Source organism: Piliocolobus tephrosceles, chromosome 9 (genome assembly GCF_002776525.5).
Source record: "Piliocolobus tephrosceles isolate RC106 chromosome 9, ASM277652v3, whole genome shotgun sequence".
Lineage (NCBI taxonomy): Eukaryota > Metazoa > Chordata > Mammalia > Primates > Cercopithecidae > Piliocolobus > Piliocolobus tephrosceles.
Window position 1 is genome coordinate 82,858,939 of NC_045442.1, and position 12,736 is coordinate 82,871,674.

The window sequence follows — 12,736 nt, forward strand, 5'->3', positions numbered from 1 at the left end:
ACAAGCTCCGCCTCCCGGGTTTACGCCATTCTCCTGCCTCAGCCTCCCAGGTAGCTGGGACTACAGGTGCCGCCACCTCGCCCGGCTAGTTTTTTGTAGTTTTTAGTAGAGACGGGGTTTCACCGTGTTAGCCAGGATGGTCTCAATCTCCTGACCTCGTGATCCGCCTGTCTCGGCCTCCCAAAGTGCAGGGATTACAGGCTTGAGCCACCGCGCCCGGCCAATTTTTATATTTATTTAAATATGGAACACAGCCCGGCTGGGTGGCTCACACCTGTAATCACAGTACTTTAGGAAGCCAAGGCAGGAGGACCCCTTGAGCCCAGGAGTTTAAGACCAGCTTGGACAATATAGGGAAACCCCGTTTCTGGAAGAAAAAAAAAATTAAAGTAGCTGACCGTGTGGTGCACAACTGTGGTCCCAGCTGCTCAGGAACCTGAGGTGGGAGCATAGTCTGAGCCCAGGAAGTTGAGGTTGCAGTGAACTGTGACCACATCATTGCATTCCATCCTGGATGACAGAGCAAGACTTTATCTAAAGAAAAAAAAAAAAGGAGATGATGAATGAATGGATAGGATAGGATACATGGATAAATGGAAGAGGGAAGCCCAGAGAAAGCCTTCAGCAAGGCCATCTCATCACTCTTGGTTGGGGTAGGTAGGGGATGAAGACTTCCCTGAAGTACAGCCTAGCACAAAAGATTGCAGAGATTCTGTCAGGTACAGAAAGTGGGGATGGTTTTCTAAGCCCAGGGCCTGGTTTACACAGAGACCTGGAGGTGTAAGAGAAAGTCCAGGGCACCATGAGACCACCTGGGAGTGATAAGAAAGAAGTCGTAAGTGGGATGGAGGATTAGTTCTCAGGTGGAGACGAGTCAGCCCATACCACATAGTAGTAAGTTCCTGCAGAGCACAGAGTGAACTGCAACCTGTGCTGTTAACTTTCTAAAGGAAGCAGAACGATGTTTTCTTTTTTTTTTTTTTGAGACGGAGTCTTGCTCTGTCGCCCAGGCTGGAGGGCAGTGGCTGGATCTCGGCTCACTGCAAGCTCCACCTCCCGAGTTTACGCCATTCTCCTGCCTCAACCTCCCGAGTAGCTGGGACTACAGACACCCGCCACCACACCCGGCTAATTTTTTGTATTTTTAGTAGAGACGGGGTTTCACCGTGTTAGCCAGGATGGTCTCGATCTCCTGACCTCATGATCCGCCCGCCTCAGCCTCCCAAAGTGCTGGGATTACAGGCGTGAGCCACCGTGCCCGGCCGTACAATGTTTTCTTAGCTCCAGCAAGCCAATGCATTTCTGCCTACTAAAGAAATCAAGTGTTCCATCAGAGAGGATTGATGGACTGGGATAAATAAGAGCATTTGCATGACAAGCTACAATTAGGCACAAAAGGGGAAGCTGTATATTGGAAAACATATGCAAGAGGTAAGTGTAACTGATCAAAGCTCAATGGCAGGCCGATAAGGAGCTGGAGACAGTGTAAAGCCATGGAAATAGGATGAACATGGGAGTCCATCAGGACTGGGGCTGCTCCTTATGACTTATGGGATAGAACCTCTTCAGTCAGTTTCCTCACCTTTAAAATGGGAATACTAGGCCAGGCGTGGTGGCTCATGCCTGTAATCCCAGCATTTTGGGAGGCCAAGGTGGGTGGATCACTTGAGGTCAGGAGTTCAAGACCAGCCTGGCCAATATGGTGAAACCCCGTCTCTACTGAAAATACAAAAATTAGCCAGGCGTGGTGGCACGTGCCTGTAATCCCAGCTACTTGGGAGGCTGAGGCGGGAGAATTGCTTGAACCTGGGAGGCAGAGGTTGCAGCGAGCTGAGACTGTGCCACTGTACTCCAGCCTGGGTGACAGAGTGAGAGTCTGCTTTCAAAAAATAAAGAAATAGGCTGGGCACAGTGGCTCACGCCTGTAATCCCAGCACTTTGGGAGGCCGAGGCAGGCGGATCACAAGGTCAAGAGATCGAGACCATCCTGGCCAACATGGTGAAGCCCCGTTTCTACTAAAAATACAGAAAAAAATTAGCTGGGTGTGGTGGCACATGCCTGTCCTTCCAGCTACTCGGGAGGCTGAGGCAGGAGAATTGCTTGAATCCGGGTGGTGGAGGTTGCAATGAGCTGAGATCATGCCACTGCACTCCAACCTGGTGACAGAGTGAGATTCCATCGCAAAAAAAATAAAATAAATAAATAAATAGGGAATATTCTCTCTTCACAGAGATGTCACGAGGATTAAACAAGAGGCACAATGGCACTCAAATCATGGTTCCCTTCCCTCCTTGCTTCAGTTATGAAGACTTTCAAAATAAGAGCCAACATTTTTGAGTGCTTGTGCCAAATACTTCACTTACATTATCTTGTTTAATCCACTCAAAACCCCAAGAGTTCAGTACAATAATTATTCCCATTATATAGATAAGTAAGTTGAGACCTTGAGAAGTTAGGTGACTTACCCCAGGTTTGAACGTTTCTTAGTAGAGTTGGGATTTGAACTTAGCTCTTCCTTTATTCAGAGTCCAATTTTGTAACCCCCATGGCACACTGGCACTCAGTAAGACGTGGTCTAAGACAATGAATGGACATACTGTCCACAAGAAGAACAGGAAATCACTTAAGAAGAAGCCAACTATAGAAGAGTTGTGGAGGAATGCGTACACCTCTCAGGAGGGATGAAGGCTTTGTAAATGGGATGGAGCTTTTCTAGAATAATCTAGAGATGTTCTACAGCCAGTGTGGTAGAACTGTAGCCCCTTTGGGCCAGAGAGGACAGCTGCCCTGGTGAAGGAGCACAGAACCTGACCCACTGTGCCTCCGCTGTGGGATGCTGGCTGGGCCCTTCACCTCTTTGAGTCTCCATTTTCTCATACACAAAACAAAACAAAAAAATAATAGTTCAATCTCTTAGGGATTTTGTGATGATCAGGCTCATTCACTGATTAACTGATTAATTGGTTAATGCGTTCATTCCCTATGTATGTTTTGGATATTGACTGTGTGTCAGTCATTATGCTGGGAGTGCAAAGAAAGCTAAGATGTAGTCCCTGACATTGAGATACTTGTAAATAACATCATCCATGTGAAAATGCTTGGTAAATTGCAAAGCGTCATATAAATAATACTTAATAGCATTATCTCCTTGGTTGGGGGTAGGGAAGGAGGAGGAGGAGGACATGCCCCAATAAAATAGTTAAAATACTCTTTATAGTAGTAAAAACTTGTTGTCAACACAAATGCCCCATGACAGAAGAATGGCCAAGCAAAGAACATTCCGTAACTCTTAAATACGTTGGACCCTCATTCTTCCAAAGTAAGCGTAGCTGTTTGGAAACATGGATTGTTTTCTCTTTGGGGCTTGATCTGTTTGGTCTATTAGAGGTGACAGAAGCAGAGGAGACAATCTCCCTGCAGAATGTTGATGACAGTTCCAGAAAGTGTTTGCAAATCAAACTAGCATGAGATGGTGTCTAAGCCTGGGTCTGAACATCAGTGCAATGATTGGAAAATGGAAAACTATCAGTCATGTAACTGAGTATTTCATCTGTGAGATTACAACCAACCAATTAGATTTCACCCCCTGCCCCTGCCCACTGATTTGGGGGTTGTCTTGGCTTTGGGTCCCCACTGCCCTACTGGGTGCGTGGTCTTCACTCTGCTTTTCATTTCAGACTACATCAATCTGTTCAGCACCAAGTGTCACGGCTGCGATTTCCCCGTGGAGGCCGGCGACAAGTTTATTGAAGCCCTGGGCCACACCTGGCATGACACCTGCTTCATTTGCGCGGTATGTCTCTAGCTTGGGGCTCTGGCTTTCTGAGAAGAGGCAGGAGGGAGGAAGTGGGAACCAGACGACCACCCTCTACATCCCTTGCCATGCTAGCTTTCTGACATCCTGATCATTTTTAAAAGCTGGCAAACACCATGATGCCTTGATACATCACAGTCGAACAAAGTTTCATTCCTAATAATTATTTATAAGCCAGTGTGGCTTTGTTACTTTCCATTTCGTTAAAGACAACAGAGTGTCCCAGGGTTTGGCAAACCAGTGGCTTGTCTCACCATCAGTGTTGTCAGTGGGCAAGAGCAGCAGATGATGCTTGGCTTTGAGAGGGGCAGTTGACTTCCCATGGTTATATGTCACTTCAGATATGATGGAGTGACTTGAGGGTTTTCCCCTCCAAATTGTTACCCCAAACACTAGATTGGAGCTGACTAATCCTATGAAAAGCTGAGACAGGGTTTCTCTTGGTAGAACCTTTGGAAAGCAAGACTGAGTATCATTTTATTTTCCTAAGTAGTCCTTTCTTGATACATAGCTGCCAGGAGATAAGCCCTGGATTAACTATTAATTGTGTGCTACGTATTTCTGCTGAACAGCCGGGTCACTTTTAGTATGAGATTGGCATTTTCCTTCTGAAGGTTTTGGGTTGGGGTGGGCACATGATGGTGTGCCTACAGGCATTTAGACTCTGAGGGAGAGGTAGGAAACAGTCATCCCTGAGAAAGCCCCCTAATGTCAATCTGTCATTGACTAATGTTGATTTCGGAATTTTTTTTTTTTTTTTTTTTTTTTTGCGATGGAGTTTCTGCTCTTGTTGCCCAGGCTGGAGTGCAGTGGAGCGATCTTGGCTTACTGCAACCTCCGCCTCCTGGGTTCAAGCAATTCTTCTGCCTCAGCCTCCCGAGTAGCTGGGATTACAGACACATACCACCATGCCTGGCTAATTTTGTGTATTTTTAGTAGAGAGGGGATTTCACCATGTTGGCCAGGCTGGTCTCAAACTCCTGACCTCAGGTGATCTACCCACCTCTACCTCCCAAAGTTGTGGGAATACAGGCGTGAGCCACCGCACCTGGCTGATTTGGGAAAATTAAGACACCCCTACTATTTTTTTTAACCAGAGTTTCTCAAGGTAAATTTTAGAAATGTATGAAATATCTGTACAGTTTTTACTTGAATAATTTTTATAGACTTATGACATAGGATGACCCTAGTCATAAAGTTTACAGCCATATGCTTTCGGTTCTACACTTTGCTTCCATACCCTGCCATCTGTGGGACGCACTGCATTCACTCTGTGTGTTGGTTTGCTGGGGCTGCCTTGACAAATTACTGCAAACTGATGGCTCAAACAACAGAAATGAACGCTTTCACAGTTCAGGAGGCCAGAAGTCCTAAATCAAGGTGCTGACAGGAGGCCATACTCTCTCTCCGAGCTTCTAGTGGTTGCCAGCAATCCTTGGCATTTCTTGGCTTGCAGCTGTGTAACTCCAATTCCTGCCTCCATTATCACAAGGCTGTCTCCCCTCTGTGTGTGTGTCTTCACATGACATTCTCCTCTGAGTGTGTCTGTCTCTGTGTGGTTCTCCTCTTTTTTTTTTTTGAGACAGAGTTTCACCGTTGTTGCCCAGGCTGGGGTACAATGGCACGATCTTGGCTCACTGCAAACTCTGCCTTCTGGCATGTGAATTTTGTGGAATACAGTTCAACCCCTTAACACTCTGATTTTCCAGCTCTTTGAACAGATTCTCTAGTTATCTTTTAGGGTGTTTTAAATACATCCCCTCCAAAAAGAGACAATGGTGTAAACATACTGGCTTTGGGGTTGTCCCCTGCAGAGTTATAGCTCCCCTGTGTCAGGCACAGCACAGGGCTCTCTGAACCTTACATTCAAGCCGTGGCTTGTCTAGTCCTGAGGCACTGCCCGCACATCTGGTTACCCAACTTCTGTAAGGATCCAAGAGACTTGGGGAAGGTCCAGGAAGACAGTGGCACAGAAGGCCTGTTTTCCACAGGCAGGCTGATGAGAGGTCTGTGTCACATGCAGAGGGAATCGTGGCAAAGGTGAGTGTGGGTCTGCTCCTGCAAGCCTCGCAATTTCAGCTGAGTCACAACAGCAAAAGTCCAAGAGAGAGACCAAAAGAAGCCGTAAAGCTTGGGGTGGCTCAGGCTGATATTACAAATAAGTTCCAGAGAGTGAAGTCCAGCCTGTGAGAGGCCCATAGCACTGTACTTTGGAGGATCAGCATGGAGATCGTTAGGTCTTCCTCCAAACCAGCCTGCATGGTACTCACTGCCCTGTCAACATATAGCGAAGTGGAACCTGGTTCTTTTTTTTTTTTTTGTGAGACAGAGTCTTGCTCTGTGGCTCAGGCTGGAGTGCAGTGGCACGATCTCAGCTCACTGCTACCTCCGCCTCCCAGGTTCAAGCAATTCTCTGCCTCAGCCTCCTGAGTAGCTGGGATTACAGGCACCCGCCACCAGGCCCAACTAATTTTTGTATTTTTAGTAGAGACGGGGTTTCACCATCTTGGCCAGGCTGGTCTTATGAGCCACCCACCTCGGCCTCCCAAAGTGCTGGGATTACAGGCGTGAGCCACCGCACCCAGCTGGAACGTAGTTTTAACATTGGGAAGAAATCTTTTGATTGGAAAACTTTGAGGGACTTCAGGGATTTTTTTTGTTTTTTGTTTTTTTGGTCCTTTTTCTATCACTTCATATTTCCAAATCACTTTTGATGAGCATGTATTTTCCTGTAACTTCCAAAAACTTAGTAAGAGAAAGATCTGGAGTAGCTCTCCCAGCTGATGTGCTGTTTTCTCACCAGTGAGATCTCAGACAGCACATTTTTAGACTAACTCAGTTTACCAAATATTCCTGGCATTTGGGGAGTACAAGAGTGTCCCAGAACAAGTCTCTATCTTGACAGAATCCAGAATCTTGAAAGGCGAACAAAGCAACAGATGTGAGCAATTCAAAAGAAGAACAGGACAGTACCCCTCAAGTCCAAAGCATATAAAGTGAAGGCTGGGAGCCTGAGAAGTGCAATGTGAGTCAGGGTGAAAGTTAAGCTTCTGTCTGGCATTGACACTTGAGTTCCAATGGAAAGGGTCTGATCTTAGTGGAGGAAAAATGTCTTACCAATCCCTCTTTTGCTCTAAGTCTTGCCCTTCCCTACTGGTGTGGGTATCAGGAGGAGATAGGCAGTCCTAGGGGCTGCTGCAGCTGGCCTAGTTTATTACCCTAACTCTGTTGGGACCTGCAGTCACACTGTTCATGGTTGCCACCCCTTTATAGCCAGGCCCTGATGTCACCCAGCCACAGAGCCTGGGGGTTGGACCATCCCTGTTGTCCCCTATGCTGGGTGGGCAGGAGTCCTCCTCCACCATGAAGCACCTTGCATCAAGAAGACAGTGGGCACAACTCCCTATGAAGGTTCCCACCCTCAGCCCCATCTCACCTATGAGCCATATTTGAGGTTCTGTCCCTTTCTCATTTATTGGTCTTCAGTCCCTGGACACCTTCTCTCCCCAGCCTGACTCATCCCGAAGTTCTCACAAGCAACCAGCACTGTCCCAGACCAGGCAGGGTCTCCCAGCCACAGCTGCAGTCATTGACAGGCTGACTCACTCCAGAGCTGCCTTTCTGTCTTCCCTAAAGCCCATTCTCACCAGTTAGATCTTGGGTGTCCATCTTTTTGCATTAGTCTTTAACACGAGCCTGGTTATACTCAGCATCACTGCATCCACCTGGGATGTTTTCAAACACTTTTGCAGCTCATTGGCTCCCAGGACCCACTGGAAGCCCTGTGTAATCCTAGGTATAAGGTCCCCAACTGGACCATTAGAGCCTTGCACATGGGGCCAGCATGGTGCCCTTTTCCTTTCCAACTCTCTTGGACTGGATACATGCACATTGCCCCAAGCTCAACTCTGGAGGGTGATTTCTATTTCCTTGGGGGATACCTGTATGTGGGGACTCCACCTGCAGTCCTCCTGATGTCAGTGTCCTGGAGATGGCTCCCAATTCTGCCCCCAGCAAGGATCTTCACTGCCCTCTCCTAGGCTGGGACCCATGCCAGCAAATATGACTTCCTAGCAGACTCTCACATACTGGCATATTGCCAACCCAGGGCCTAGCTTACATACTAGTAGTCTGACAAACTCAGAGGGCTACCTCTGTACAAACCCATGAACCCAGAACAATTTCAAGTAAACACAGCCCCTTTCTTCTATGGGGTAGGGGAAAAATTAGCATAGAACTGGAGTCTTACAGACCTGGACAGAGATTCTCAGCCCTACAACTTACTAGGTCTGCGACTTAAGAAAGATAATAGGCACCCTCTGAGCTCCAGTTTTCTCATTTGTGAAATGGGAGAAAGGCATACCTACCTTGTAAGGTTTTCATGAGAATTAAATGATCTGCTGTATATAGAGTGTTTGGCATCCTGCTTCGTCCGTGGTAGCCCCCACAAATATTAGTTCTCTTCCTCAGACTATACTCTATGTTGTCATCATGGGGATATAGAATTTCATCTCTTGGGCTGGGCACAGTGGCTTACACCTGTAATCCCAGCACTTTGGGAGGCCGAGGCAGGTGGATTGCTTGAGGTCAGGAGCTGGAGACCAGCCTGGCCAACATGGTGAAACCCTATCTCTACTAAACTACAAAAAAAAAAAAAAAAAATTAGCTGGATGTGGTGGTGGGTGCCTGTAATCCCAGCTACTAGAGAGGCTGAGGCAGGAGAATTGCTTGAACCTGGGAGGTGGAGGTTGCAGTGAGCCAAGATCACACCATTGTACTCCAGCCTGGGTAACAGAGTAAGACTCCATCTCAAAAAAAGAGAAAACAAAAAAGAATTTCATCTCTTTTGTTTTTTGTATATTTCTCTGCATGCTTTTCCATATCTTCTTTTTTTTTTTTTTTGAGACAGAGTCTCACTCTGTCGTCCAGACTGGGGTACGGTGGTGCAATCTTGGCTCACTGCAACCTCGGACTCCCAGGTTCAAGCGATTTTCCTGCCTCAGCCTCCTGAGTAGCTGGGATTACCAGCACGCACCACCACACCCGGCTAATTTTGTATTTTTAGTAGAGATGAGGTTTCACCATGTTGGTTACGCTGATCACAAACTCCTGATCTTGTGGTCCTCCTGCCTCGGTCTCCCAAAGTGCTGGGATTACAGGCATGAGCCACCGTGCCTGGCCCATATCTATCTTTTTAAATGATGGCATTCCATTGGAAAAATACACCTTGAAAATTTACTGAATCATCTCCCTATTGAGAGAAATTTTAGTACTTTTCAGTTTCTAGTTGAGCACAGGTTGCTTTCTTGTTCTGCAGAGTTGGTTCTGCAGGATAAATTCTCTAGCGTGGCATTACTGGGTTATAGGGTAGGCACATCTCAGTGGTTCTTGTTCAACATGGCCAGATTCCCTATGGAACACTGAGCTCACTCATGTGTCCCTAGCAGTGCACCAGTAGGCCTTGTTCCTTTTTGGCATTGCTGATTTTTGATGGAATACTTTGTGTGTTTTTTTTAAGCTTTTTGGCTAGAGGCATGTTAGGTTAAAGGTGACAAGCCATTGAGGTTTTTTTGTTTTATTTGTCTTGCTAGATTAATAGGTGTCTAGTGGTATCTCAGGGCAGTTTTTCTTATAATTTTTTTTAACTAATCTTCTTTTTTTTTTTTTTTTTTGCTAGAGACAGAGGCTCACTATGTTGCCCAGGCTGGTCTCAAACACCTGGCCTCAAAAAATCCTCCTGCGTCAGCCTCCCAAAGCATAGGGATTATAGGCATGAGCTACTGCGCCTGGCATCAGGGCAGTTTTAATTTGCTTTTTCTTTAATTATTAGTGAGTACAATCTTCTCTGATGTGTTTGTTAGTTTACTATTTTCTTTAGATGTGAATCCTCTCTGTGGTATATTGACTTGTGAACTTGTATTGACTCTTTATACATTTTGGATAGCATGAATTGGTCAGCTTCATAGTGTATATTTTCTCTATTCCATTAAATTTAATTAATTTCATTTGATTTTATTCTGTGTTCTTCAGGAATCTTAGTTTTTATATAGTCCAACTCATGTACTCTGCTTCTGTCATTAAGAATTCATAGTGGGAGAAATAGGCTGTTGCCTTTTCTCTGCAATGCAAATGCAAGGCTTTTTCTTTGTTTGTTTGTTTGTTTTAGACAGAGTCTTACTCTGTTGGCCAGGCTGGAGTGCAGTGGCACAATCACAGCTCACTGCAACCTCTCTCTCCCAGGTTCAAGAGATTCTTCTGCCTCAACCTCCCGAGTAGCTGGGATTACAGGCGCATGCCAACATGCCCCTGGCTAATTTTTATATTTTGTATTTAGTAGAGATGGAGTTTCGCCATGTTGGCCAGGCTGGTCTCGGACTCCTGACCTCAAGTGATCTGCCTGCCTTGGCCTCCCAAAGTGCTAGGATTATAGGACTGAGCCACCGCACCTGGCCAGGGCTTTTTCTTAAAAGAGCGATTGAAATCTGCTCATGTCCCCCGCCCCATGGGTCTCATGCAGGTCTGTTCTCTGTTCCAGGTCTGCCATGTGAATCTGGAGGGGCAGCCGTTCTACTCCAAGAAGGATAGACCCCTGTGCAAGAAGCACGCACACACCATCAACTTGTAGGCAGCTGAGGCCGCCTGTGCTGATGAGGCCCGGAGCTGCTCCTGCTGCTGGCAACAAAGGATTCGGGAGGCTGATGTTTCTTCTGAGGGGAACGGGGAGAGAGAGGAAGTAACTGAGCCCTTTGGAAGTATAATTTTAGGTTTTTTCTTCTGTACACAAATCGTGTATTTGCATAGTTCAGACTAGGAGCCAAATGAAGACTCAAAACCAAGCTAGTTATTAATCTAAGACTGGAATTGTACTTCAGACATTTAGAGCAGAATTCCAAGAACTCAAAAGTGAAAAGCAACAAACAGCTTTCCCAAAGCGATACACTTCCTGCGGTCACCAGAGGAGGACAGAGCTCAGAGCAGCTGTGGAGAATTTGAAGCATTCTGTGGAGTTCTTAAGTGCTCCCCTGGCAAACAAATTGAAGTGCCAAACAGCACTCGCTGCAGGGTATTTTTAGAGTCATAGCTGAGAGCTTGTTAGCTAAGACCCATTGGGCTTTCCTCACCAAAAAAGGAAGTGTTATTCCATTACTAGCGTCATGGAGCTACCTCTGCGCATCAGACTTCAGACCTTGAACAAACTTGAAACATTCTAATGGGAGCCCGGACGTCCAAAGAGATGTCTTCTGGGAGCCACTGGGCAATTGCCAGGGCTCCAGGAAGGGCTCTGGGTCAGGTTGCAGACAGCTGAGAAAAGATGGCCCTGTCAGCCACCCTCTCTCAGTCTGAAACATCCAATGTCCCCAGAAGGCTTAGCTCCTTTTTGAATTGTGATGGGAAAGTAGAATTGGGTCTTTCCAGTTTTGCTCTGTGGTGTGTGAGAGATTTTTTAAAGGCTCTGGGTTGTCTTTGGCCTTTGTTTAGCTTTAAGGGTTCGTTAGGATGAGTGTCCAGTCACGTGCATGAATTTCACCCCAACCTGTGACTGCTCACTTACGATGTCTCCCCCAGTACCCTCCATCTCAAATAGGCTTGGTGGCCTGTGGAAAAGAAGAGGGACAGAGAGACAGTGTCTGAAACAGGATGGCAGAATAGGCTCACATGCCCAAACTCTGGGTGAGGAAGAGGAAACTTACTTTCTGCCACCTTCAGTAAGAACACACGAGGAGGCAGGACCTCCCACCTTCAGGTCTGCACCATCCATTTCAAATGTTCCTTAAAATGCAGCACACTGAGTTTGTACAATTGTGTTAGCTGCTGGAAGGAACAGATGCACTGATATATATGCATTTGCTGTTTTGGCCAATATTTTGAAAATGTATGAGCTGAGCTGATCTAGCTATTATTTAAGTATTTATTGAAGTAGAGGGGCCTTCAAACTACTTTATGATACTAGTGATAGTTTGAGTTAGGTAAGCATCTTAAAGCTGTTTGGTGATAAATAAGGCAGTTTAGATTCTGTGGTTGGAAATAGTGTAGTCACTTTCCTCTTTAGAAAGCCCTGTTAATATGCTCATTGAAAACATGGCATTGAAGCAGGCAGTTTGCGTGAATGTTTCTCACTTGAGCACGCTATTTAGGCTCTCTTCCAACTCACTCTATTCTGCTCTTACTCCTGTTTTGGATTTTTCTCTTTGCACGTTTGAAATATTTTATGGGAATGTATTAGAACTCTTTTCTTCTAAGGACTGAGACTTCCAGGGGACGGCCATCTTACTTGAGTGTCTCCTCTCCATTAGGGAGAAGGAAGCAGCTAGCTGTGTCCCTAGCTGCAGGAAGGCCCTGTTTTTTTCCAAGCACGAAGCCACCAATCTCCCCCAGGGAGCACCAGGGAGGGACATGGATGTGCTTCTGCCACAGGGCCCTTCCTACCTTTGGATCTGCGAGAAGGTGAATACAAAGCAGCAGGCAGAGTAAAATCTGCTGGGACTGCCTGGAGATTTGTCAGGAGTTGCAGACAAATACCTTGGAGCATTCTGTTATTTTTGGAAAGTTCAAATATGCCAGGACAGAGAGGTTGCTGACTGTACTGACAGGCTCTAAGTCGTTTTCTCCAAAAACTACCTATTCAATTGTCAGGGACTGGTCTTGAGGAAAGAAAGAAAGAAAAAAAACGTTCCCTAGAATTCAGTTTCCAAAATCTCTTTTTAAAGGTTTTACACACACACCCACACATACACATACACGATCATTAAAAAGTATATGATCATTAAGAAGAAAAGTGAAATATCTCAAAGGACGGTTTCACCACAGTCCTTTATTGAATCAATTTTTCTACATTTCAGAGCAAGTATAGATTCTGAGGGACTCTTATTTGCCAAAAAAAACAAAACTAGCAAAAAAAAAAAAAAAAAAGAAAGAAAAAA

At 45.9% G+C, this 12,736-nt stretch overlaps 1 protein-coding gene across 5 annotated transcripts in view; it reads left to right on the forward strand.

Annotated features, from left to right (window-relative positions):
• The window catches only part of LDB3 (LIM domain binding 3), a 67,948-nt gene extending 55,212 nt beyond the window's left edge, over positions 1–12,736 (forward strand). For all 5 annotated transcript variants that reach the window (XM_023226069.2, XM_023226068.2, XM_031936199.1 and 2 more), the window contains 2 exons: positions 3,679–3,794; positions 10,351–12,736. In XM_023226069.2, coding sequence (XP_023081837.1) covers positions 3,679–3,794; positions 10,351–10,440 — 206 coding nt within the window. In that variant the 3' untranslated portion in view covers positions 10,441–12,736. The remainder of the gene's footprint in view (positions 1–3,678; positions 3,795–10,350) is intronic.